At 42.2% G+C, this 27,543-nt stretch overlaps 1 protein-coding gene across 3 annotated transcripts in view; it reads right to left on the reverse strand.

Annotated features, from left to right (window-relative positions):
• Positions 1-3,519: 3,519 nt before the first annotated feature.
• LRRC72 (leucine rich repeat containing 72) overlaps positions 3,520-27,543 on the reverse strand; it is a 43,117-nt gene continuing 19,093 nt past the window's right edge. The window contains exons 5-9 of one of the 3 annotated variants that reach the window (XM_003431309.4): positions 25,430-25,540; positions 12,071-12,160; positions 10,516-10,680; positions 7,700-7,727; positions 3,520-3,803 (exon numbers count right to left, since the gene is read on the reverse strand). In XM_003431309.4, coding sequence (XP_003431357.1) covers positions 3,638-3,803; positions 7,700-7,727; positions 10,516-10,680; positions 12,071-12,160; positions 25,430-25,540 — 560 coding nt within the window. In that variant the 3' untranslated portion in view covers positions 3,520-3,637. The remainder of the gene's footprint in view (positions 3,804-7,699; positions 7,728-10,515; positions 10,681-12,070; positions 12,161-25,429; positions 25,541-27,543) is intronic. The other 2 variants (XM_039912798.1, XM_007672263.3) reach the window with 2 other exon arrangements.

Below are 27,543 nucleotides of genomic sequence, written 5' to 3' on the forward strand. Positions count from 1 at the left end.
AAAAAGATACCTAATGAGGTACATTACAAATTTCTGCTAAAACAGAATCCCAGGATGAAGAGAAAGGCACACATGCAGGTAACTGTAATCTCAGAATTTCTCCTATTGCAGTCGACTAGTTAATCAACCAATGATATTTGAGCATTTCCTTTCATTCAGTCTTTATTGAGCACTTATTAATTCATTCAGTCATATTTATTGAGCACTCACTATGTGCAGAGCACTGTACTAAGCTCTTGGAATGTACAGTTCAGCAACAGAGACAGTCCCTGCCCAACAATGGGATCACAGTCTAAACTGGGGAAACAGACAACGAAACAAAACTGTGTGCATAGCACTACATTAAGCATTTGGGAGAGTACAATACATCATTAAACAGACACATTCCCTGCCCACTACGAGTTTACAGTCTAGAAGGGGAGACAGACATTAATAGAAATAAATAAATTACCGATATGTACATAAGTGCCGTGGGGTTGGAAGAGGGGAAGAACAAAGGGAGCAAATCAGGGTGATGCAGAAGGGAGTGGGAGAAGAGGTAAGGGGGTGCTTCATCAGGGAAGGCCTCCTGGAGGAGATGTGCCTTCAATAAGGCTTTGAAGGGGTTGTGGGGAGGGTAATTGTCTGTCAGATATGAGGAGGGAGGGAATTCCAGGCCAGAGGCAGGATGTGGGTGAGGGGTCAGCAGCGAGATGGAGGCATAGTGAGAAATTTAGCAATGCAGGAGCGAAGAATGCGGGCTGGGTAGTAGTAGAAGAGTAGTGAGGTGAGGTAGGAGGGGTCAAGATGGTGAGAAGTTTTTCTTTGATGCGGAGGTGGATGGGCAACCACTAGAGTTTTTTGAGGAGTAGGATGATGTATCTTGAACATTTTTGTAGAAAAGTGATCCGGGCAGCAGAGTGTAGAAATGGTAAACTGCAGAGAGGGAGAGATCAGGATAGGAGAGGGAGATTTGGATTATCATCCACGCAGAGGTGGTAGTTCATTCATTCAATAGTATTTATTGAGAGCTTACTATGTGCAAAGTACTGTACAAAGGACTTGGAATATACAATTCGGCAACAAATAGAGACAATCCCTGCCCATTAATGGGCTCACAGTCTAATTAATCCCTGCACATTAATGGGGGAGACAGCAAAGCAAAGCAGAGCAAAACAAAACAAGACAACATCATCAAGATAAATAGAATCATGGAGATAGACACCTCATTGACAAAATAAATAGGGTAATATATGCAAATAAGCACAGTGCTGAGGGAAAGAGGGAAGAGCAGAGGGCGGGGGGGAGGGGAGGAGGAGCAGAGAAAGGGGGGCTCAGTCTGGGAAGGCCTCCTGGAGGAGGTGGGCTCTAAGTAGGGCTTCGAAGAGGGGAAGAGAGTTAGTTTGGCAGATGTGAGAAGGGAGCGCATTCCAGGACAGCGGTAGGACGTGGGCCAGGTGTCAACGGCGGGACAGGCGCGAACCGGGGACTATGAGGAGGTGAGCGGCTGAGGAGCAGAGTGTACGGGGTGGACAGTAGAAAGAGAGAAGGGAGGTGAGGTAGGAGGGGGCAAGGTGATGGACAGCTTTGAAACCAAGAGTGAGGAGTTTTTGTTTCTGAGCATGTCACTCCCCTCCTCAAAAACCTCCAGTGGTTGCCAATCAACCTTCATACGAAACAAAAACTCCTCACTCTTAAATCATCAGATAATTCAGGTCCAAAATTTGGATTAGGAGTCTGTTCATTTTTAGAAATGTGTCTCTCCGCTCTGGGGTGCCTCCATCTTCCCCCCAAAATCCACGGCCGCTAAACTGTCTCACTCAGAAATGAAAGGTTGGGCACCCGAGGTGAGTAGTCAATGTAACTAGATCTCCCCAGGCATGGAAGAAATTTTGGTAGCTCAGGTCTGAAAGACACCAGTGTGTTTTGTAAATGAACACATTCTCCAGGGATCCTGATAGGACACTTAAATGGATAGAATCGTGTTAAAGCAAAGTATAATTTGACAAAAAGCAGGTCCCCCTCTAAACGGTAAGTTGGTTCATCCATTCATTCAATAGTATTTATTGAGTACTATGTGCAGAGCACTGTACTAAGCACTTGGAATGTACAAATTGGTAACAGATAGAGACAGTCCCTGCCCTTTGTCGGGCTTACAGTCAAATCGGGGGAGACGGACAGACAAGAACAATGGCAATAAATAGAATCAAGGGGAAGAACATCTCATTAAAACAATAGCAAATAGAATCAGGGTGGTGGGCAGGGAATGGGTCTACCATCTCTGTTCTATTGTTCTCTCCCAAGCACTTAGTACAGTGCTCTGTACACAGTAAGGGGTCCGTGACTACAATTGATCAATTGAAAACATGTCCAGTTTGGCAGCCTCATTGTGAAACTTAGGTTTTCTCTTAGTGTATTCCTTTTTCAGATGGACAAACTCAGAGTGGGATCACAAGAACCTAGTCTGAGCAAAGGATGTTACTGAAGAAATGGAGCACACTGCCAAATTCTGGAGGATACCATTTTCTAGAAACTATTTTTTAAGCCTGAAGACACAGAGTGGGGGCTGGATTTTGGTTTGTTTTTCAGTTTCTCCAGCTCATAGACCTCGAGAAGCAGCATGGCGTAGTGGATGTAACACAGGCCTGGAAGTGAGTAGTTTGTGGGTTCTAATTCTAGCTCCACCATTTGTCTTCTGTGCGATATTGGGCAAGTCACTTCACTTCTCTGGGCCTCAATTACATCATCTGTAAAATAGGGATTGAGACTGTGAGCCCAACATGGGATAGAGACTGTTTCCAACACTATTTACTTGTATAAACCCCAGCTCTCAGTATAGTGCCCACCACATAATAAGTACTTAACAAATACCGCAACTATTTTTATTGTTATTATTAGACCCGCCTTTGAGGTCAGTGTGAACTCCCAAACCCAAAAGAGACACATTTTCGTGTAACAGAAGTGAAACAGAAGGTTACATGATGCATTGGAGGATTCAGAAAATTCTAAGCAATTCAAGCAAAGCCAAATTTTGGACCTGAATTATCTGATGATTTAAGAACATTTAGGATTCTTTTGTGTGTGATGAGACTAGCAGGTTCAGCTGAAATCTCCAATGCAAGGAAGTCTTCGGGTAGTGTTTAATAAAGAAGCTAGGTGGCATAGTGGAAAGATTCGGTGCCTGGGAGTCAGTAAATCTAAAGTCTAATACCTCGATGCCACTTGCTGCTGTGAGACCTTGGAAGAGTCACTTCAATTCTCTGGGCTTTAGTTTCCTCATCAGTGAAATGGCATTAAATACTGGCTCTCCCTCAGATTTTGAACTTCTTGCGGGACAGGGATAGTTTCTGACTGCATTGTATTTACCCCCTTTCTTAGTACTGTGCTTGGCACATAGAAAGTCCTTAAATACCACAACTAAGAAGTGTAACTGATTTTTTTTCAGTTTCCAATAAATAAGGAATTCATATGATTTTTCTTAATCTGCACTTTCCTAGAAAAATACTTAAGAATAAACAACAAGGCATCCAATCCCTTTTTTCCTTTTGTTTTTTTTCCCATCGAATGTTTATTTAAATAGTAGCTGGTCATGGAAAATGCAAGTGACTCAAACGATCAAAAGAATGCTCAGTTTGTCAGCACTAAATTGTACCAGTCATTATCTGAACAGGACTTTCAGAAGTTGAGCAGGTTCTGCTGGTTTAATTCCAAGGTGTTTTTCCTCTCGGGTGGGAATAGAGTTCCAATCTACCATGGAAAACTGCATTACAGATCTCTTCATTTCCCTCACAAAAGCAGCGTCTTCGAGATCACCAAGCAGAGCTCTGCAGCAAAAGCAAACATAAGGATCATTCATTTACCAATGGTAACTTGAAAGTGAAAATGACGGTGATTACAGTGTAATATGTTGCTTCTTTTATCCTTTTCTAGCACTTACACAAAGGCAAGGTAACCTTAAAACTCAACAATAGTTTCCTTTTTTGTTTTGTTTTTCCTTCAACAGTTTGCGTATTGAAGATTTTCTACTCTGCACTATTTGTTGGGAGGTAAGTATGAGAATGTTAGGCTCAAATAAAAAAAAAAATTCATTTTCCAAAATCATTTGAGTTTCTGGACAAATACAATCAATCATATTTATTGAGCACTACTTACAGTGTGCAGAGCAATTGACTAAGCACTTGGGAAATTACAATATAATAGGTGGTACACACATTCCCTGCCCACAGTGAGATTACAGTCTATTATTATTAAATAATTATTATGCACCATTGAGTCATTTCTAATTCATAGCGACTCCATAGATATACTTTCTCCAGAATGTCCTGTCCTCTGCCATAATCTGCAACCTTTTTAACGGTTCTCCCCTTACTGTTGTTACGGTCTCTATCCATCTAGCTACTGGTCTGTCTCTTCCTTGTTTTCTCTGTACTTTTCCTAGCATTAGTGTCTTCTCCAGAGAATTACTACTTCTGATTATGTGTCCAAAATATGCTAATCCAAGTCAAGTTACTTCATTCAATTGTATTTGGCCTTCCAAAGACCACTTTAGCTTAATTTGCCCTAAAGTCCATTTGTTTTTCGGGCAGTCGATGATATTTGCAAAAGCCTTCTCCCACACCATATTTCAAAAGAATCAATATTCTTTCTTTCTGGTTTTTTAACTGTCCAGCTTTCGCATCCATACATTGTCACCAGAAACATCATAGAATTGACAATTTGTATTTTGTGGCAAATTATACATCAGCACATAGTCCAGAGGACTATAATAAAGTCAATTTTAAATCTTATAATAGATATAAGGCAGAGGAAGAGGAAGATTTTTAATCTTTTAATCTTATAATACATCTGGCATCACTATCCCTGTCATTTTAATTGTATGGGTCAGTCCTTTATAATATTACTTGTGGTATTTGTTAAGCCCTTACTCTTTGCCAGACCCTATTCTAAGCCCTGGGGTGGATACAAGCAAATAGGGTTAGACGCAGTCCCTGTCCCACATGGGGCTCACCATCTTAATCCAAACTTTACAGATGTGGTAACTGAGGCACAGAGAAGTGAAGTGACTTGCCCAAAGTCACACAGCAGACACATGGTGGAGCCAGGATTAGAACCCAGATCTTTCTGACTCCCAGGCTTGTGCTCTATCCACTAGGCCACGCTACTTAGGGAAGCAGCGTGGCTCAGTGGAAAGAGCACAGGCTTTGGAGTCAGAGATCATGGGTTCGAATCCCAGCTCTGCCACTTGTCAGCTGTGTGACTTTGGGCAAGTCACTTGTCTGTGCCTCAGTTACCTCATCTGTAAAATGGGGATTAAGAGTGTGAGCCCCACGTGGGACAACCTGATTCCCTTGTGTCTACCCCAGTGCTTAGAACAGTGCTCTGCACATAATAAGCGCTTAACAAATACCAACATTATTATTATTATTATCATTATTACTTGATGAGGACTCTTGTTGTGGGCAAGGAATGTTTGACCAACTCCTCTGTCTTGTACTCTCCCAAGTGCTTAGTACAGTGCTCTACACTCGGGAAACTCCTCCCTCAGCCCCACAGTACATATGTACATATTCATAATTTACTTATTTATATCACTGTCTGTCTCCCCTTCTAGAATGTGAGCTCTTAGCAGGGAATGTGTCTACCAATTCTATTGTATTGTACTCTCCCCAGCACTTAGTATAGTAAGCCCTCTTTAGATACAATTATGGATTGAACTTGCCTTCCCCACCTTAGTATATCCTGTCATCCTCTCTTTCCCAGCTTGAACTTTTCATTCCCCCTAAACTCACCTTCTAAACTTGCATGTCATTTTCAATTCTCTCAGCTCCAACCCTTTATCCCTGCCTGGAATTCCCTTCCCTTTTAAATAATAGTAATAATGGTATTTGTTAAATGCTTACTATGTGCCAAGCACTAGGCTAAATACTGGGGTAGATACAAGGTAGTCAGGTTCCACATGGGGCTCACAGTCTAAGCAGGAAGGGAGGACAGGTACTGAATCCCCACTTAGCAAGTGAGGGATCTGAGGCATAGATAGTCTTAAGCACTTACTCTGTGCCAGGCACTGTACTAAGAGCTGAGATAGAATCAAGATAATCAGGTTGGACAGTCCAGTGTTCCACATGGTGCTCACAGTTTTAATCCCCATTTTAATAATTATGGTATTTGTTAAGTGCTAACTATGCACCAGGCACTGTATTAAGCTCTGAGTTAGATACAAGCAAATCAGGTTGGACACAGTCCCTATCCCACATGGGGCTCACAGTCTTAGTCCCCATTTTACAGATGAGGTAACAGGCACAGAGAAGTTGTGGCTTGCCCCAGGTCATACAACAGACAAGTGGCAGAGCCGGGATTAGAACCCACGTCCTCCGGCTCCCAAGCGCGTGCTGTTTCTACTAAACCACGTATATCCTTGTCATCTCCAGTTATTATCCTTAATCTTCTTCCCGTTCCCATTATTTGTCAAGAATTTAACTTTGCCCGCTTCCACCGCTAGACTGTTAAACTACTAGAAAGCAGGGGAGTCCATATATTTTGCTTTTGTTGAATTCTCCTAAATGGTTAGCGGGTACTGGGGCTTCATACACAGAAGATGCTCAATAATTACCATGATTAATTGGTTACTTGACACTCCATGCACCCCCACCATGTCATCATCATCATCAACAGCAGGTATTCCACACCTACCACTTGCAGCACACTTTATTAGATGTTTGGGAACTTCCAGTGGAAAATCGATCAATAAATCAATCAATCGAGCACTGGCTATGTGTAGTGCACTGGATGAAGTGCTTGGGAGAGTTCCAATACTAAAAAAAATTAGCAGACATGTTCCAAAATAGAGATGCAGTCTTTGTCATTGAGGAACTTACAGTCTAATGGGGGAGGAAACACACAATGATACTATAATAATAATAATTGTGGTATTTGTTAAGTGCTTTCTAGGGGCCAAGCACCGTTCTAAGCACTGGGACAGATACAAGATAATCAGGTAGGATACAGTCCATGACCCTCATGGGGTTCACAAGCTTGATCCCCATTTTAAAGATGAAGTGACCGAGGCTCGGAGAAGTTAAGCGACTTGCACACGGTCACACAGCAGACATGTGGCAGAGCCAGGATAGGCAGTGTAACATGAAATAATGATAGCAATAATAATAGTACTTGTTAAGCACTCACTATGTGCCAAGCAATGTTCTAAGCACTGGGGTAGATACAAGGTAATCACGTTGTCCCATGTGGGGCTCACAGTCTTAATCCCCATTTTGCAGATGACTGAGGCACAGAGAAGTTGTGTCTTGCCGAAGGTCACACAGCAGACAAGTGGCAGAGCAGGGATTAGAACCCACATCTTTGGCCTCCCAAGTCCATGCTCTTTCCCCTAAGCCATGCTGCTTCTCTAAGACACAGTTTGGTGTGGGAAGGGAGGCACAAGAACTCGATGGGGGATTTTTTTTGGGGGGGGGCCTTAAATTGTGTTCCAGGAGATAGACACATGTAGATTGGCACAACCACTGGAGAGTGTGCACCAAACTTTGATTTTCTACCAGAGGCCTTTCTACAGTATTCTCTGTCAGACTGACCCATTCAATTGCCTATTATCTCTCCCAGCTCTTGACATAGAGTAAATGACTGATTAACAAATGCTTTGACTGGAAAGATAGAAAATTCATCTCAGGCATGAAACCTCATATTGAAAATAGTGGGTATCACTTACTTATTTCGATGACTGTCAAATTCAGAATCTATAATGACAAAGTTTAAAAATGAGTTATTTCTAAATGAAGCCTCAATCCATTTAAACCTCATGTCCTTCCGAGTAAGAAGTCTACGGGAGAGTTTCATGTCGGGATTTATAAATTTATTCGGATACTTCTTGTCCCCATTCGCACAAGCACAACCTCCCATAAAATGGGGCCACTTTTCAATAGAAATAAATTATACAAACTTTGAATGAAAAGTACAAAGCAAATAAGTTATGGGTTGATGTACTAAGTCTTGACAATTCAGGGTGCCATTGGCAAGGAAAATTTAAGTCATTTCAGCCAGGTTTTTTTTGTTGTTTTGTGTTTTTTTTTCTCCAAGATCCTGTAAGCGTAGAGTCAGGTTTCCCAGCTCAGATTATCCCTAATTCTGTAATCATAAGAATGAGGGTGCATCACCCCAAACAAAGGTGAAGCAACTCTCCATTTTCAGCATTTTATCAATCAGTGGAATTTGAGTGCTTATTTGTATGCAGAGCACTGTACTTACTGCGTAAGTATCTGCATATAAATTGTAAAGCCCTAATGAAATTTCTAAAGTATCATTTTTTTTCCTTATTCACAAAGAACAGAAGACTTCTCTTCAGCTCCAAGAACACAGGTTATTGTGCAGGTGGTAAATTTCAAGAACTGAGGAGAAAGCAGCTTAGAACAGTGTTTGGCCCCTAGAAAGTACTTAACAAATATGACAATTATTGTTATATTTTTAGTGCATGTTTCCTCCCCCATTTTAAAACATAGAAAACAATGTAACAACCAATCAATCATTTATTAAGCACTTATTGTATGCAGAGCACTATACTTAGCACTTAAGGGAGTGCAGTTTGTGGATATCGGGGCTCCACATCCCTACAAAACTCTACCAACGACTCCCAGGTGAGTTTGGTATTGATCTCCTGACTCATTTCCTCTCCACCTCCACCATTCAGAAATCAGGCCTGCTTCCACACACCATTAGAAGAGGCAGACAGTGGCTCATCCCTCAGTCACCTGAGCTTGTGAACTTCTGAAAATCATCTTGCTTGGCTGTGAGATTCCATCAAAATCTATAAGCGGTGATCCAAAGTTGGCTGGAAAGCTTGGATTCCCAAGTACTTTTATTAAAAGTACTTTTTGGTGCTTACTACGTGCCAGGCACAGAATGAGGTAGATCATAATAATGGTATTTGTTAAGCTCTTACTGTGTCACGCACTGTTCTAAGCATTGGGGTAGCCACAAGCCAATCAGGTTGGACACAATCTTTGTCTCACAGGGGGCTCACAGTCTTAATCCCCGTTCTACAGATGAGGTAACTGAGGCACAGAGAAGGTAAGTAACTTGCCCAAGGTCACACAGCAGACACTTGGAAGAGCCGGGATGCAAAATAAATCAAGTTGGACATAGTCCATGTCCTATATGGGGCTCACTATCTTATTCAGCATTTTACAGATGAGAGAAATGAGATACAGACAACAACAATAATAATAATAATTATGATACTTGTTAAGTGCTTACTATATGCCCAGCACTGTTCTAAGCACTGAAGTAGATATACGTTAGGTTAGACACAGTTCCTGTCCCACATCGGATTCACAGTCTTAATCCCCATTTTACAGATGAAGTGAAGTGACTTGCATAAGGTCACACAGCAGACAAGAAAAGGATCAGGATTAGAACCTAGGTCCTTCTAACTCCCAGACCCAGGCTCTGTCCACTGGGCCACTCTGCTTCTACTTTCCAGGGTCACATTATTTCCCAAAGTCTACAAAGACTGTAAGCTCCTCCACTAGATTGTAAACTCCTTAAAGGCTAGGATCGTGTCTACCAACTCTGACGCTCCGTACAGTGCTCTGCCCATAAGGGACTGGGATTCAGTGTAGTATTGAAACCGGCTTTTGGGCATGGCTGTGGGAGATAGAATTTAGAGCAACTGCACGTCAGCAACAAAAACCATCTCTTGAGACGTGTCCGTAATGCTACTTAAATGGCAACTTAAAAGTTTCTTTTTAGTAATAATGATAATTCTGGTATTTGTTAAGTGCTTACTATGTGCTAGGCACTGTACTACGCACTAGGGTGGTTACAGTAAATTGGGTTGGACCCAGTCCTTGTCCCACATTGGGCTCACAGTCTCAATCCCCATTTTACAGATGAGATAACTGAGGCACAGAGAAGTGAAGTGACTTGCCCAAGGCCATACGGCAGACACGTGGCGGAGCCGGGATTAGAACCATGACCAAAATTCAGAGACTCTGATTTCCCTGTTTAAATACTGTGCACAAATAACCGGTGGCTATAACTACGTTAAAATATTTTGTTAAAAAATTGCACTAGAGTAAGTGGGAGATTTACATTCTACGGATACAAGAAACCTGTTACGTTCATTTTATATTAATACATTAAAGCTATTATGATTTGCTAAAGGGTGGTGATAATGATGAAATTATATTATTTAGATAAGCAGCACAGCTGAGAAGCAGCGTGTCTCAGTGGAAAGAGCCTGGGCTTCAAAGTCAGGGGTCATGGGTTCGACTCCCGGCTCTGCCACTTGTCAGCTGTGCGACTGTGGGCAAGTCACTTCACTTCTCTGTGCCTCAGTTACCTCATCTGTAAAATGGGGATTATCTGTGAGCCTCATGTGGGACAACCTGATTACCCTGTATCTCCCTCAGCGCTTAGAACAGTGCTCTGCACATAGTAAGCGCTTAACAAATACCAACATTATTATTATTATTATTATTAGACACAAAATCTCCTCCTCCCTTCCCCCTGCAAAATACCCTCTGTTACCTGCAGGAGCGGTAGAGGTTTGGGCTGGTCGCGGTCTTCTACGAGATGCCGTCACACAGACCAGTGGAATATCTATTCTTTTACCAAACGCTATGGACTGGACAATGCTTGCCTTTTTATGGTCAAAAATGAATAAAGCTGATTCCCTTTCCTTTTGTGTAACATCTGTTGAAGGGACAAAAAGCTCTTCATCAGCCCTATAATAATAGCATTGGTTTACCTTGAATATTAAAAAAAATCAAATACTTTTAAATTATCGTGCATTTTTGACAGCTTCTATTTTTCTGGATTTAAATGGTGTCGGGTGCCCTGCTGTGTAATTTCTTCTGGATTTCTCTCGCCTGGCTCCTCATTAATCTGGTTTTTATCTCTTCCATCCCCAGAAAATCACTGTTAAACCCTCAGGGTCAGTATGAAGGGTATTTTTGCCAGTTGATCCCCCTTGACCACTGAGTTTTGAAACGGCATAACCACTTTCTCTGTAAATCTCCTTTGCTCATTTCTAGGGTAAAAATATCACATAATAATAATAGTAATAATAATCATAATAATTGGAGTATTTGTTAAGTACTAATTGCCAAGTACTGCACTAAGCACTGGGGTAGATGCAAGGTAATCAGGTCCCACATGGGGCTCCTAGTCTAAGTAGGAGGGAGAACAGGTATAGTCCAACCTGATTTGCTTCTATCCCTTCTGTATAAACCAGGAAACAGAGGCACGGAGAAGATAATAATGATAATTGTGGTATTTATCAGGTGCTTACTATATGCCAGCCACTGTTCTAAGCCCTGGGATAGATAGAAGCTTATCAGGTTGGACACTGTCTCTTTCCCAAATGGGGCTCTAGTGATTAAAAAGGATTCATAGCAAATGATTGTGCATAAATCAGTGTAATATGTTCAGTCAAAAAACTTGCAAATATTTGCACAAGGGTGGAGAATAGGCGCATAGTCACATACTATTACTCGGTAGAAGTGCCTTTTAAATATTATAAATATTATAAATATTAAATATTATGAGAAGCAGCGTGGCTCAGTGGAAAGAGCCTGGGCTTCGGAGTCAGAGGTCATGGGTTCGACTCCCGGCTTTGCCACTTGTCAGCTGTGTGACTGTAGGCAAGTCACTTCACTTCTCTGTGCCTCAGTTACCTCATATGTAAAATGGGGATTAACTGTGAGCCTCACGCGGGACCACCTGATTACCCTGTATCTTCCCCAGCGCTTAGAACAGTGCTCTGCACATCGTAAGTGCTTAACAATTACAAACATTATTATAAATAATGATTTTCACTTAATAATCAGTGGAGTTACTTTTTTTACATTAGCCACCAGGGGGAGCCCGTTAAACTTCAAAAAATTTGATTATGTGATGAAATTGACATTAAAACATTTAAAGCTTTACGATGTCTAATTTCAAATAATCTATTTTGCTAAACCAAGGTAAATCTTTTAATGCAAAGTCTTAAAATGAATAGTTCAGGATCAGAAGTTTTCGAAATTGGCAAGTGGCAATCTAATCTCCGAGAATCCTCTAAAAAAGGAGAAAACGTCCTTACTTCGCTTGTCAAGCAGTTGCACTGCTGGGAGATGGTAGATGGTGTAAAAACGGTATTCGGAACTCTGCGACATGGGATTGTGGTACAGGGCTGCAAGAGAAGACAACCAGTTGAAGAAAACAAAAATCCAAAGAATTCCTTTGCAATCTTCAGTGAATGAGGATCTATAAAAAGTGAAATGAAGGTAAGGCTGGTGCTGGCAAAGGCATAAACCACAACCGAATTGGCAAAGCCTTGAATCATGTTCTTCCAAGCCTGAAATGACCCCCTTCGGAAGAGATAAATCCCTTCTAAAGTAGTGCTAAACTTGTCAGGGGGTTCAGATCTTATTCCTTTTACTTAAGTAATAATCAGCTCAATCAGTCAGTGGTAATTTTGGAACATTTACTGTATGCAGAGCACAAATAGAACACAGCTCCTGGTAGTCCCTGGCTCCTTGAGTGAAATTCAGAAGGTTTTGGAATTAATAATAATAATAACAATAACGATGGTATTTGGAGTCAGAGATCATGGGTTCGAATCCCTGCTCTGCCACTTGTCAGCTGTGTGACTTTGGGCAAGCCACTTAACTTCTCGGTGCCTCAGTTATCTCATCTGTAAAATGGGGATTAAAACTGTGAGGCCCCACGTGGGACAACCTGATTCCCTTCTGTCTACCCCAGCGCTTAGAACAGTGCTCTGCACATAGTAAGCGCTTAACAAATACTAACATTATTATTATTATTATGTTAAGCACTTACTATATGCCAAGCACTGTTCTAAGCACTGGGGTAGATAAAAGATAGGTTGTCCCACATGGACCTCGCAGATTTAATCTCCATTTTACAGATGAGGGAATTGAGGCATAGAGAAGTGAAGTGACTTGCCCAAAGTCACATAGCTCATAAATGCGAAGTCAGGATTGGAACCCACGACCTCTGACTCCCAAGCCCGGACTCGTTCCACTAAGCCATGCTGCTTCTCAACCTGATTACCTTGTATCTACCCAAGTGCTTAAAACACATTAAGCATTTAATAAACAATACAATTATCGTTATTAGTACCCCTAGAACTAGTAGCTAGGATTTTACTACTCGTAGTAAGGTAGCGTAATTGTATTTGTTGAGTGTTACTGACTGCAGTGAGCTGGGTTAAGTGCTTATTTTAATGGTACTTGTCAAGCGCTTACTATGTGTCTAATAGTGTACTGAGCGTTGAGATAGATACATGTCAATTAGGCCAACATGGGGTGCACAGTCTAAGTAGGAGAGACAACAGGTATGGAATCCTCATTTTGCAGTTGAGGAAACCGAGGCACAAGAAGTGAAGTGACTTTCCCAAGGTCACTCGGTAGACAAGTGGCAGAGCAAGGATTAGAACCCATGACCTCCTGACTCCCGGGCCCATGCTCTGTCCACTATGCCATGCTGCCTCAGTGATGAGTAACAGAACCAAGGACTATCTTCATCACCTGTTTGTGTAAACTCCAACTCTTAACATAGTGTGTGGTACATAGGAATAATAATAATAACAGTATGTGTTTAGCACTTACTCTGTGCCAAGCATTGTTCTAAAGCACTGGGGTAGATACTATGCAACCAGATTGGACAAAAGTCCCTGTCCCACATGGGGGTCATAGTCTAAATGGGAGGGAGAACAGTTATGAGGAGTAAGCGCTTAATAAATATCATTATAACTATTGCTAGCATGCTTAGGTCTGAAAATGCAGTGATAATGATAATAATAATGTTGGTATTTAAGCGCTTACAATGTGCAGAGCACTGTTCTAAGCGCTGGGGTAGATACAGGGTAATCGGGTTGTCCCACATGAGGCTCACAGTTTTAATCCCCATTTTACAGATGAGGTAACTGAGGCACAGAGAAGTGAAGTGACTTGCCCACAGTCACACAGCTGCCAAGTGGCAGAGCAGGGATTTGAACCCATGACCTCTGACTCCCAAGCCCATGCTCTTTCCTCTGAGCCACACTGCTTCTCTATCTCAGAACAATAGCTTCTTGCAATGAAGTTGGGGATATTTCATTGAAAAATCTCATGTGCATCACTGACTGGGAATCCCATGTGGGATAGGAACTGTGTCTGCTGTGCTTATACTCTAATCTAAACCAGTGTTTGGGACATTGTCATCGCTTTGCAAATACCACAGATATTAAAGCATCTGTGTTATTCACGTAGTTTACTGAGGACCTTCTCTAGGATCAGAAAAAAAAATAATGCTCTCGAAAGAAAGTTTGAGGTCCGCATCCTCTCAGAAACAGGAAACAACTTTATTGACTGAATTGTTTTTTCTCCTGGACAGTTCTGCTGCTCCCAGCTTGCAAGTCTGTTGACTTTGAACTGGTCTCTCCCTTAACCCTGAGAAGCAGCCTGGCTCAGTGGAAAGAGCCCGGGCTTGGGACTCATAGGTCCTGGGTTCGAATCCCAGCTCCGCCACTTGTCAGCTGTGTGACTGTGGGCAAGTCACTTCACTTCTCTGTGCCCCAGTTCCCTCATCTGTAAAATGGGGACTAAGACTGTGAGCCTCACATGGGACAACCTGATTCCCCTGTGTCTACCCCAGCGCTTAGAACAGTGCTCGGCACATAGTAAGCGCTTAACAAATACCAACATTTATTTTTTTTTTAACGTAAATCACTCCCTCCGTGATTGCTGAACCTAACTTAGCAGGCTTCGTTCAAAGAGAGCTTTCTTGCAATCATTGGATGCAATTGAACAAGTCCCCTGAACTTGACGCATGATTTCTATAGATTATCTGCATTGTTGAAGTATGTCTAAACTCGGAGAGGGAGAGAATTGGACTCAATGAATATAAGCCCTGGCGCTTCGTGAACGAACCCATTTTGGAAAGCATTATTTTGTAGTGTGCAGGGAAAGCCCATCGGACACACTAAACGATCGGTCGTCTTAGGAGTCAGAGGTCATGGGTTCTAATCCCGACTCTGCCGCTTGTCAGCTGTGTGACTTTGGGCAAGTCACTTCACTTCTCTGTGCCTCAGTTCCCTCATCTGTCAAATGGGGATTAAGTTTGTGAGCCCCAGGTGGGACAACCTGATTACCTTGTATCTCCCAGAGTTTAGAACAGCGCTCGGCACATAGTAAGCGCTTAACAAATACCAACATCACCACCTTATTCACGTACAAGAAGACATTCTGAAATTTCTTTGGAAATAAGCCTGAGTTGAATTTTAATGGAAACCTATGGAGTCAATCTGTCATACAACGTTTGAGGAATCTCCGCCTTCAGTTGGCGGAATTCTCACTAAACAAAATGATTTGAGCAAATGATTTAATATAGTGCAGTAATGGATTCGCACAGTTACTGGAACAAGAACAAAACCTACTGGTGCCCTGGTGAGGTTTAGCATGAGAAAATGCACAGCCCTAAATCTCTGAAAGAGGATGGCGTTAACTGATTTCTTCTTTTCGTTAAACTAAGTGTAGGGAGAACCACAAGATGGCAATAGCTGAAAGGTCTTTATTGTTGCCTTCCGGGACCAAATCCTTTCCCCCTCTGTGTTCTCTCCAAAGTAGTTGTTACTTAAAATAATTTATATATGAAATATATGAAATTGACGGAAGACCAGATTATTCATTCATTCAATAGCATTTATTGAGCGCTTACTATGTGCAGAGCACCGTACTAAGCGCTTGGAAGGTACAGAGAAGCAGCGTGGCTCGGTGGAGAGAGCACAGGCTTTGGAGTCAGAGGTCATGAGTTCGAATCCCTGCTCGGCCACATGTCAGCTGTGTGACTTTGGGCAAGTCACTTAACTTCTCGGTGCCTCAGTTACCTCATCTGTAAAATGGGGATTAAGACTGTGAGCCCCACGTGGGACAACCTGATTCCCCAGTGTCTACCCCAGCACTTAGAACAGTGCTCGGCACATAGTAAGCGCTTAACAAATACCAGCATTATTATTATTATTATTATTATTACAAATCGGTAACAGAGACAGTCCCTGCCCTTTGACGGGCGCACAGTCTAATCGATTAATTAGATTAAAACACAGCTCTTTAAAGAACACAAAAGCAAGACGTCCTTGTCTTGGGGGTATAGGCACGTTTAGATAATTGAAATTATCTGGGTTTTTTTTTCATTAACTAAAATCTAGGTATAAATACAAGATAATAATAATAATGATGATGGTATTTGTTAAGCGCTTACCATGTGCACAGAGCTGTTCTAAGCTCTGGGAGATACAAGGTAATCAGGTTGTCCCACCTGGGGCTCACAATCTTAATCCCCATTTGACAGATGAGGGAACCAAGGCACAGAGAAGTGAAGCGACTTGCCCAAAGTCACACAGCTGACAAGCGGCAGAGCCGGGATTAGAACCCAGGACCTTTGACTCCCAACCCCGGGCTCCTTCCACTGAGCCAAACTAAGACCAAGACTGTTATCTGAATACAAAACTAAGGCGGGTGAGGGGGGATTGGGCAATTATCCAGCTAATCTCAGAGCGGTAGACAGCTAATTTGAATCTTTCAGACCCCAGATTGGGATCTTGGTCAATCAAGGCCTAGTTGATAGAGCGCGAGTCCGGAAATCATAGGACCTGGATTCTAATCTCTGCTCGGCTGCTTGTCTGCTGTGTGACTTTGGGCAAGTCACTTCACTTGTCTGTTGCTCAGTTACCTACTCTGTAAAATGGGGATTAAGACTGCAAACCCTACGTGAGAAGCAGTGGGGCTCAGTGGAAAGAGCATGGGCTTTGGAGTCAGAGGTCATGAGTTTGAATCCCAGCTCTGCCACTTGTTAACTGTTTGACTGTGGGCAAGTCACTTAACTTCTCTGTGCCTCAGTTACCTCATCTGTAAAATGGGGATGATGACTGTGAGCCCCATGTGGGACAACCTGATTCCCCTGTGTCTACCCCAGCGCTTAGAACAGTGCTCTGCACATAGGAAGCGCTTAACAAATACCAACATTATTATTACATGGGGCAGGTATTGTGTCCAACCTGATTAACTTGTATCTACCCCAGCGCTCAGCACAGTGCCCGGCACAGAGTAAGTGCTTAACAAATGCCATGAAAAATAAATCACTTGGTGGGTCCATCTGTAAAACTGAATGATCTGGAGAATTGCCCTCTCTGTTCTTCACCTGGGGCTGTGTGGGCCACGGATATCATTTCACATTGATAATCCAAGTGGAAGAAATGTATTTTAAAGGGATGACACTTCAAGTGTGATAATTTGGGGGTTATCATGAGAAGAAAAAGCATAGAAGTAAATGCAGAACTTGGAACAGGAGAAGGAATTAAGCAAGAGTGAAAAGTGGGTGTTTACCCTAAACTAAAGATATTAAAATGGAAATAATAATAATAATGGTATTTGTTAAGTGCTTCCCATGTGCCAAGCACTGTTCTAAGCACTGGGGTAGGCACAAGCTAATCAGGTTGGATACAGTCCCTGTCCCACATGGTCTTAATCCCCATTTTATGGATGAGGAAACTGAGAGCAGTTAAGTGCCTTGACCAAGATCACACAGCAGGTAAGTAAGTGGTGGAGCTGGGATTAGAATCCAGGTCCTCCAACTCCCAGTCTGTGCTCTTTCTACTAGGTCATGCTGAAATAGCTGAAGTTTTCTACATGTAAGAACTTTGGCTTAATGGATCTGAAAGGGGATTTCATATTTGGAACAGCAGGAGGTGAGGATCTTGGAAAATATTTAGTATTTGGTATTTCTTAAATTAGTCTGGATGAATAGTAATAATCATGATAATGGTATTTGTTAAGCGCTTACTATGTGTCAGGCACTGTACTATGCGCTGGGGTGGATTGGGTTGGACACAGTCTCTGTCCCATGTGAGGTTCACAGTCGCAATAACGATTTTACAGATGAGGTAATTGAGGCACAGAGAAGTTAAATGATGTGCCCAAGATCACACTGCAGATAAGTGGAGGAGTGAGGATTAGAACTCATAGCCTTCTGACTCCCAGGCCCATGCTCTATCCCCTACCGTGCTGCTTCTCTGAAGTAGGGGAAATAGGTCTTTTATTGAGCTACTCAAGAGGTTGATGTATCCTAGTGGAAAGAGAGAGAATTCGGAGTCCGAAGACCTGAGTTCTAATTTCGGCTCTGCCATTTGCCTTCTGTGAATTTTGACAAGGCACATAAACTCTCCGTACCTCAGTATCAACATCTTGCTCCCCCTTACACCGTGAGTCTTGTATGGATAAGCGATAATAATAATAATAATAATAATGATAATAATGGTGATATTTGTTAAGCGCTTACTATGTGCAAAGCACTATTCCAAGCGCTGGGGGATACAAGGTGATCAGGTTGTCCCATGTGGGGCTCACAAGAGCGATTGTGTCCAGTCGGATTATCTTGTATCTAGCTTAGTGTTTAGAACATAGTAAGCACCTATTTTATATATCTCTAGATGTTAAGCTCCCTGTGTGTAGGGAACAAGTCTACCGATTCTGTTGTATTGGACTCCCCCAAGCACTTAGTGTAGTGTTCTGCATACAGTAAGTGCTCAGCAGATGCCATGGATAGATTGCTAGTATTGGATGGCACGGAGAGGCAGCGTAGCTCAGTGGAAAGAGCCTGGGCTTCATAGTCAGAGGTCATGAGTTCGACTCCCGGCTCTGCCACTTGTCAGCTGTGTGTATGTGGGCAAGTCACTTAACTTCTCTGTGCCTCAGTTCCCTCATCTGTGAAATGGGGATTAAAAGTGTGTGAGCCCCACGTGGGACAACCTGATTACCCTGTATCTCCCCCAGCGCTTTGAGCAGTGCTCGGCACCTAGTAAGCGCTTAACAAATACCAACATTATTATTATTAGGAAGATCCCCATTCTACCATTCTGGATTCAAGTACACTGCAATTCCTGTGTTCAGGGTTTCAACACTGATTCTGCTTTAAGTGTGTCCTAGTGATACCCAAATCACCAGCCACCCCACCTGACAGAAAGCAGTGGTTTTCACACCTCCCCCTACCCTCGCCCCTCCTTTCCCTTCTGTAAATTCCTTGTGGACAAGGATCATGTCTACCAACTCTACTGTAGTATACACTCCCAAGCACTTACTACAATGCTCTGCACACAGGAAGCACTCAGTAAATACCACTGATTATATTACCCACGTCTAGTTCATCCCCCCTCAATCCCCTTCCCTGATTAAACCCACCTTTCCCCTTCTTCCATTCCCCTCTGCATCACCCTGACTTGCTCCCTTTATTCATTCCCCATCCCAGGCCCACAGCATTTATGTACCAGCGCTTAGAACAGTGCTCAGCGCTTAGAACAGTGCTCAGCACTTAGAACAATGCGCTACACATAGTAAGGGCTTAACAAATACCACCGTTATTATTATGTACATATCTGTCATTTATTTATTTCTATTTATTTTTGTTAATGTCTTTTTCCTCCTCTAGACTGTAAACTACTCGTTGTGGCAAGAGAATGTGTCTGTTTATTGTTGTTTTGAACCCTCCCAAGTGCTTAGTACAGTGGTCTGCATAAAGTGCTCAATAAATAGGACTGAATGAATGAATGAATGAACCTGCAGGCTAGCAGAAGGTTGAGAAGAGGGAAACAGAATAGCCTGCTCCTCCTCAGCTATCAATTGTGTGTTTCTGAGCCAATCGGGAAGCAGCTCAGAGCCAATTTAGGATTTACCAGATAAATCAGGCTCAACCGTGACAGAACTGGTTACCGAGCCCAGTTTCCCGGTTTGAAAATAAAGCCTCGGGCCATGAAGGAGAAGACTGTGTCTGCTTGGATTCTTCTGATCTTTTCTCAACTCTTATGTGCATTTCAACCGAGCCGAGGCAAAAAGAGAGAAAATAATTGAAAGAATACGGTCAAAGTCAAAGGAATGTGAGAAACAGCATGGCCTACTGGATATAGCAGGGGTCTGGGAGTAAGGATGACCTGGAATCTAATCTCAGCTCTGATATTTGTCTGCTGTGTGACTTTGGGCAAGTCACTTCATTTCTCTGGGCCTCGGTCACCTCATCTGTAAAATCGGGATTAAGACTATGAGCCCCATGTGGGATATGGACTGTGTCTAACGCGATTAGCTTGTATCTACCCTAGTGCTTACTTAGTACAGTGCCTGGAACATAGTAAGGCGTGACAAATACCATTTTTAAAAAGTGTCACTTAATGGAATATATGGGAAATGACTCATTCCACTGATTGTAAGAGGAATGGACAACAAGAATTACCAAAATTTAGAAGTGAGAGCAAAGGAAGTCACAGGGAAAATCATTTTTAAAAAAATCTCAAACTGCTTTAAGGAAGAAAATTGGTTTGTGGGAATGAGGCTAGGATTATGTCCTAGGCCTAGCTTGGTGCCCTTTTTTCTTTTTTGGTATTGATTAAGCGCCTATTATTCAATCAGTCATATTTATTAGCTCTTTCTGTGTGCAGAGCTGTAACTAAGCACTTGGGAGAGTACAATACAACAATAAACTGAAACATTCCCTGCTCACAATGAGCTCACAGTCTAGAAGGGGAGACAGACAGTAATATAAATAAATTACAGATGTGCCAGGTACTGTACTAAGGACTGGGGTAGATACAAGCTAACCAGGTTGGACACAGTCCATGTCCCACATGGGATTCACAGTCTTAATCCCCCTTTTACAGATGGGGTAACTGCAGCACAGAGAAGTGAAGTGACTTGCTCAGGGTCACACAGCAGACAAGTGGTAGTGCTGGGATTAGAACCCAGGTCCTGACTCCTATGCCCATGCACTATACACTAGGCCATGCTGCCTCTCATACCCTTACACAGAGAGTGGTCAGTAAATTTCTTTTCCAGAGAACTTGTCCTGAAAGAAAAGCCATGGGACTGAGAGTTGGGAGATCTCATTTCTAACTCCTGACCCTTGACTACCGTCATGAGTTCTCTCTTAGTTTTCCACTCTGTTTTCCCACTAAACCTCAGCTCTCACTCGTCATTCCACTCAAGCAACTTTACACCATTCTCAAATCTCCCACCACCAACCTCTTGCTTGACCGCCGCCTCCCTGCATGGATTTCCCTCCCCTTCCAAAATCGACTCACCTCCTCTCTTCAAAGCCCCGCTGACATTGTATCTCCTACAGGAGGCTTGAGGCTTTCCCTGATTAATTTCTAATCTCCCCCGCGTACACCCCCGCTAACTGCCTCTTAAACTTTTCTGCATCACCTAAGCCTTTATGTCACTGCACGCTCTAGTAACAGTTTCGGTACATATCTTACATATTCATTTTCTTAAGTACTCACTCCTGTGCATTGGTTCTTTTCCTTCTAGCTCCTATCTGTACATTAATTTTGTGTCTGTCTCTCCTGCAAGATTGTAAACTCCTTGAAGGCAGAGATCATGTCAGCTGAGTCGATTACAGTTTCCCAAGGAGAGGCCCTCTGAGTGTCCATCACTTAAATAGGTGCACAATTCTCTTCCCACAGCAGGTGATCTCTAAGGTCACCTGCTCCTGGAAAGCCTGCTATACTATGTTCTGCCAGGCAATCAGTAGTATTTAGTAAGTCCATTACTAAGTGTCTGGAGCAGTACAACAGAGCTAGAAAACATCATTCCTGCCCTCGAGGGGCCTACACTTTACCCGGAGAAACAGACAAAAAATAATTCCAGATAGCAAGAGGAAGAAAAGGGAAGAATGAATATGGGGATGAGTAAATGCTTAAAGAGTAGAATAGGTAAATGGCTATATCTAGAAGTTTTCAGGAGATTTGGAGCGTGTGAGTGTAGGGACCCAAAAGCTCAGAGAGACAGTTGGGAGATGAAAAATCAACTGGGGAAAACTACATGATGGTTGATTGCATGTGGTCCTTGAAGAGAGAAGCAGTGCGTCCTACTGGACGGAGCACTTGCCTGGTAGTCACCAGGACCTGGGTTCTAATTCCAGCTCTGCCACTTGACCTTGGGTAAATCACTTCATCTCTGTGCCTCAGTTGCCTCATCTGTAAAATGGGGATTAAGACCATGAGTCCCACTTGGGACAGGGACTGCGTCCAACCCAATTAACTCATATCAACCGCAGGGCTTAGAACAACACCTGTCAAATAGGAAGTGCCTAACAATTACCACAGTTATTATTACTGCTAAGATGGGAAGAGCTTTGAGAGGATAGTTATAAAGAGGGAAGGAGTAGCAAAGTGGCCTAGTGGAAAGACAAATCCCAGGTCTGGGAGTTAGAAGGACCTGGGTTCAAATCCTGATTCTACCACTTATCTGCTTTGTGACTTTGGGCAAGTCACTTCACTTCTCTGGGCCTCAGTTACCTCATCTCTACAAATGGGGATTAATGCTGTGAGCCCCATGTCAGATATGGACTGTGTCCAACCTGATTAGCTTGGATTTACCCAAGGTGACATAAGAAAATTTGAAAAATAAGAAAAAAGGAGCTCCAGGTAAGAGAATGTCCATGAGCATTGGAGCAGAAGTAGAAACTCATGAATAAGGCCCAGAATTGGTAAGCTTGAGAGGAGCAAACAGTGCAAGAGAGTGTAAGGTTAGTTCACGGAGTGCTTTAAAGTCAATGGCCAGGATTTTCTGCTTGGCGCAGGGAATAGATAACTACTGGAGGTTTTTAAATGTATTTAACATGATATAGTAGAAAAAATAATCTGGGCAGCAGAGTAAATTATGGACTGGAGAGGAAAAAGAATGCAATCAGGCAGAGCTGTGAGGAGGCTATTAAGAGTAGCCTCATCAGGACATGACAATTGTGCCGACCAGGGTGGGTAAACACAATCCCTGCCTACAAGGAGCTGAAAGTCTAGAGCTTACACTCATAGAATGTGAGTTGAAAGACAGCATGGATAATAATAAATAATAATGTTGGTATTTGTTAAGCACTTACTATGTGTCAGGCACTGTTCTAAGGTTAATGTCAAGATTGCAGGCTTCAGAGGAGCATGGAAGTGTTGTCAACTGCGATGGGAAAGTTAGGTTAAATGGTTTCTTTCCATCACATCCCTTTAATTACTATTCTTTGTGTGCTTTTATTGTTGTTGGTGTTGGTTTTTGTTGTTGTTGGTTTTTGTTGTTGTCATTTGCCTGAGCTCCTTTTCATTATGTGGCTGCCTTACCTGAATCAATTAACTTCGAGAACATCTATTAGTAGGCATAACTGACCTAGATCTTAGTCGAGGTAAGAGACAATTTGGTATCCTGCTATTTCTATTTAGGTCCATCTAGAAGTCTTAATGGTGAACAGTGAACTCCATGTGCTTGTGAAAACTCATTCCTAATTAATCTCGCCACACTGTTCAAACTCAGAGTGAACACCACAGTTCTTTCTTTGATTAAGCCAACTGGTTTTTTAAAAGCACTGAGATAGGATGAAGCAATAATTCGATTGGCATTTTCTTCGTCTAATTCCTGACCTGTGTTCTTCTTGGGTTTCATGAGGAGAGTCTTATTTTTAAAGCCTTTCCCCCTTCCCGCCAAACATCTAACATTTATGAGTTCAGGATTGATGATGTTGAAATTCTCCATAAATTATGTTTCTAAGCTATAAAGAAGGTTCCTGGGTCTGAAAGTTACTAGAGTCAGGTATGAGCAAGGACACATTCCTTCAAAAATGATGGCGGGAAGCTGCATACACTTTCCCTTTTGATCGGATAATTCTGTTTAATCCACCTCTCCTCTAGGCGATTGAACTGAGGGATACTCATGGCGCCAGCACGTTCTCGCTTATCTTAATTTGAGATTCAGTCGAAGCAATTTTCATTTACCTATCAGAGTATAAAAATGTCAACGTGGGCTTAATGCCTGTGCTCAGGCAAAGATAATTTTACTTCCTACAGGGGTGACTCCACTGATTAACGAAAGCAAATGAGAAAGAAAAACACAACACAATCATCAGAGTAATTAGCTCCATTGTGGGATCAGAAGACCTGCTTTTTTTTTTTTTTTTTTTGCAGTGACTCAGCCCCCTATTTCTAAGAGCTCCATCCATTTTTAAAACACCTTTTCAATTAATTTCAAAGATTCCCCATAAGATAGGCAGCTGGAAGTAACAGCAGGCCTATTTTACAAAGGGCAAGCAGTGACGGAGGAAGTGTAAATCATCGAGAACGTGAGTGTGTGGAGCTTGGCTCACTTTTTGAAAGGAATTTTCTGGTGGAAATTATATTTTTAGGTTCCATCTTAGATGTGGCAAACATCTTTAAGAGTCAAGCAAATGTAACAGACACTGCTCCAGGTCGACAAAAATTCCTCCAACCACAATAGCATCAGTTCTCCTCTCAGAATTTCTAGTGACGAAAAACTTGTGTGTTTGCATGACCAAGTGATCAATAACTGTAGCATTTCAAGTTTTGTTTTTAAGTCTCTAGCTCAGTAGTCATATAAAATACCCCCAGATGTGCTTTATTTATGACCTTCTTTCTGAACGTGATAGAAAATAAGGACTCTGAGGAAGTGTCATTGTTGCTCCAACACATGTTGTCATTGCATGATATGGATATGACATAAGGGAAATATGAAGGAACATGATTCTGCCATAAGCAGCGTGGCTCAGTGGAAAGAGCACGGGTTTAGGAGTCAGAGGTCATGGGTTCTAATCCCAGCTCCACCACCTGTCAGCTGTGTGACTTTGGGCAAATCACTTAACTTCTCAGTGCCTCAGTTACCTCATCTGTAAAATGGGGATAAAAACGGTGAGCTTCATGTGGGACAACCTGATCACTTTATAATCTCCTAGCGCTTAGAACAGTGCTTTGCACATAGTAAGCGCTTAACAAATGCCATCATTATTATTATTATTTCTTGCCTCTGCTTCAGCTTTACTGTGCCATACCATATAATACTTGCTTTGTGTTTCTTTGTGTCATTTCACTCGATAGAATCTAATACAATAAAACAGCAGTGTGTGGCAAGGATATCGTGCATTTGGCTAGCGTCAGAAATCACTCTGATTTCTAGACTGTAAGCACACTGTGGTCAGGGACCGTGTCCACCCAACCCTGTTAGACTGTACTCTCCCAAGAACTTAGTACAGTGTTCTGCACAAAGTAACTACTCAATAAATGTGATTGATTGATATCTGGATTATTGTGGGAGGGATCGTGTATTGTCCTCTCTCAACCACTTAGTATAGTGCCCTGAATACAATTAGCAATCATTAAATACCACTGATTGATTGACTGATATCAAAAAATACCCACCATACAAATGTCTTCGAGCCATCTATCTCCTGATCCATTAATTCCCATTAAATCGTTTTCCCCTAACACCAGGTTCTTCAAGAACAAAACTACCATGTTATCACAAAAATGACCATATCCCTTTTTAACCAGAATCTTAGAACACTTTCTAATTATGCAATGATATTTCCATTTGAAAGCCAGAAACCCAGCTGATTTTGTTCACAGAACGCTATGAAGTAGTACTTAGTTTTTGCAGATACATCATTCCCTTTAATTCCTTCACCGATGCCTCAAGATTTTGAATCTGATTGTTGTGTAGCAAGAGGATTTGCAGCAGATCCAAACATCGTAGACCTAAAATAAAAGACAGTAATTATTTACTTCATCTGAAGTGGGAAGAGAAAGCACATATGAATCAAATATCACTTTCACCGTTGATGACTTGTTAACCTTCCCTTACCCCCTGCCCTCCCCAACCCTGACCTGATTATCCTTTTCCCTTTTTCTGTTTGCCAATTTATTATTGATTTAGTTTTCTGTTTGCCTTTATCATTTAGTCTAGACTTGCAGTCTTTTAACTGTTTTATACTTATCGTTCTATGGCTGTCGGATCTTCCTTTAAGATGGTAGGTTTGGCCTAGTGTTAGTGAGGAAACTTTTTCCGGGCAGGGAACGTGTCCCTTTTTTGTTTTGTATTTCTGAATTGCTTAGGGCAACTTTTACTACTAGAAATCCTGTAGTTCTGTTCAGTGCTCTGCCCAATGTAGGTGTATAATAAATACTGTGAGCTTGTTTTTCTAAGGAAGAGGTGCCTAGCTAGACTAAAATAGCTAGGCACGTCTGTAATTTATTATATCTGTAGTTTATTTATTAAATCTGTAATTTCTTTAGTTTTGTCAAGGCCTGTCTCCCCCCTAGACCATAGGCTCGTTGTGGGCAGGGAATGTGTCTTTTTTATTATATCATACTCTCCCAAGTGCTTAGTACAGTACTCAGCACACAGAAAGCGCTCAATAAATACAACTGACTGATTGACTAAAATATTCTTGGTTTCACAATTACTCCAGGTAAAATGGACAGGACTCTTGGTAATTACAGTTATTTATTTATTTTACTTAATATGTGTTCTTTAGATGGAGACTGTTAACTTGTGGGCAGAGTACATGCCTACCTAGTGGCTAGAGCACGGGTCTGAGAAGCAGAAGGATCTGCGTTCTAATTCTGGCTCCGCCACTTGCCCACTGTTTGACCTTGGGCAAGTCACTTCACTTCTCTGCGCCTCAGTTACGTCATCTATAAAATGGGGATTAATGCTGTGAGTCCATGGGGGAAATGGACTGTATCCAACCTGATTAGCTCATTTCTACCCCAACACTTAGTCCAGTGCCTGGCACATATTCATTCATTCAATAGTATTTATTGAGCGCTTACTATGTGCAGAGCACTGTACTAAGTGCTTGGAATGTATAATTCGGCAACAGAGACAATCCCTGCCCATTGACAGGCTTACAGTCTAATCGGGAGAGACAGATGGACAAAAGCAAGACAACTTAATCACGGTAAATAGAATCAAGGGGATGTACACCTCATTAACAAAATAAATAGGGTAATAAAATATATACAAATGAGCATAGTGAGCACTTAACAAATACCACAAAAAAACCTCTTATATTGTATTTTCCCAAATGCTTAGTACAGGTCTCTGCACACAGTAAGCATTCAATAAATACAATTGATTGATTATTTGGATTTCTGACCATCTTTTATTTGCAGTTTGGAAGAAAGGCTTTAAAGGTACTTCCTTCCATTTTTTCCCTGTCTGGTTGGTTACCATGCAATCTGGTGCAGTCAATCAGTGGTATTTAATGAGTGCTTACTGTGTACAGAGCACTGTAATGAGTGCTTGGGAGAATGCATTAAAGTTCCCTATGGGCAGGGGTGATATCTATCAACTCTACTGTCCTTTAGTCTCCCAGGTGCTTAGTACAGTTCACACAGCAATCATTCGATAAATGCAATTGATTGGAAGACAGGATCCCTGCCCACAGAGAGCTAGTGGCCCATCAATATTTTGTATTTGTCCATCTCTGGGCACCTTGGACGTGGCAATCTTTAGCAAATGGATGAGCCGTATTAAATTTCGAGCTGGCATCCAGCACCCTCCCCCCTTCTGGGTTGCACCTGGGGAGTTTCCAGTACTCTATCAGTCTTGGCAACAGGAGGGAGAGTTAAGCAGAGGCCTGTCCATTTCATTTGATTCCTAGCTTGGGCAGTGGCTAGCGAGGAGGCATTCTGCTACAAGTCAAAACTCACCCATGCTGGGCAGCAGTGGCATGGGAGAGAGTCGAGGGCGGAAA

Source organism: Ornithorhynchus anatinus, chromosome 8 (assembly GCF_004115215.2).
Source record: "Ornithorhynchus anatinus isolate Pmale09 chromosome 8, mOrnAna1.pri.v4, whole genome shotgun sequence".
Taxonomy (NCBI): Eukaryota; Metazoa; Chordata; class Mammalia; order Monotremata; family Ornithorhynchidae; genus Ornithorhynchus; species Ornithorhynchus anatinus.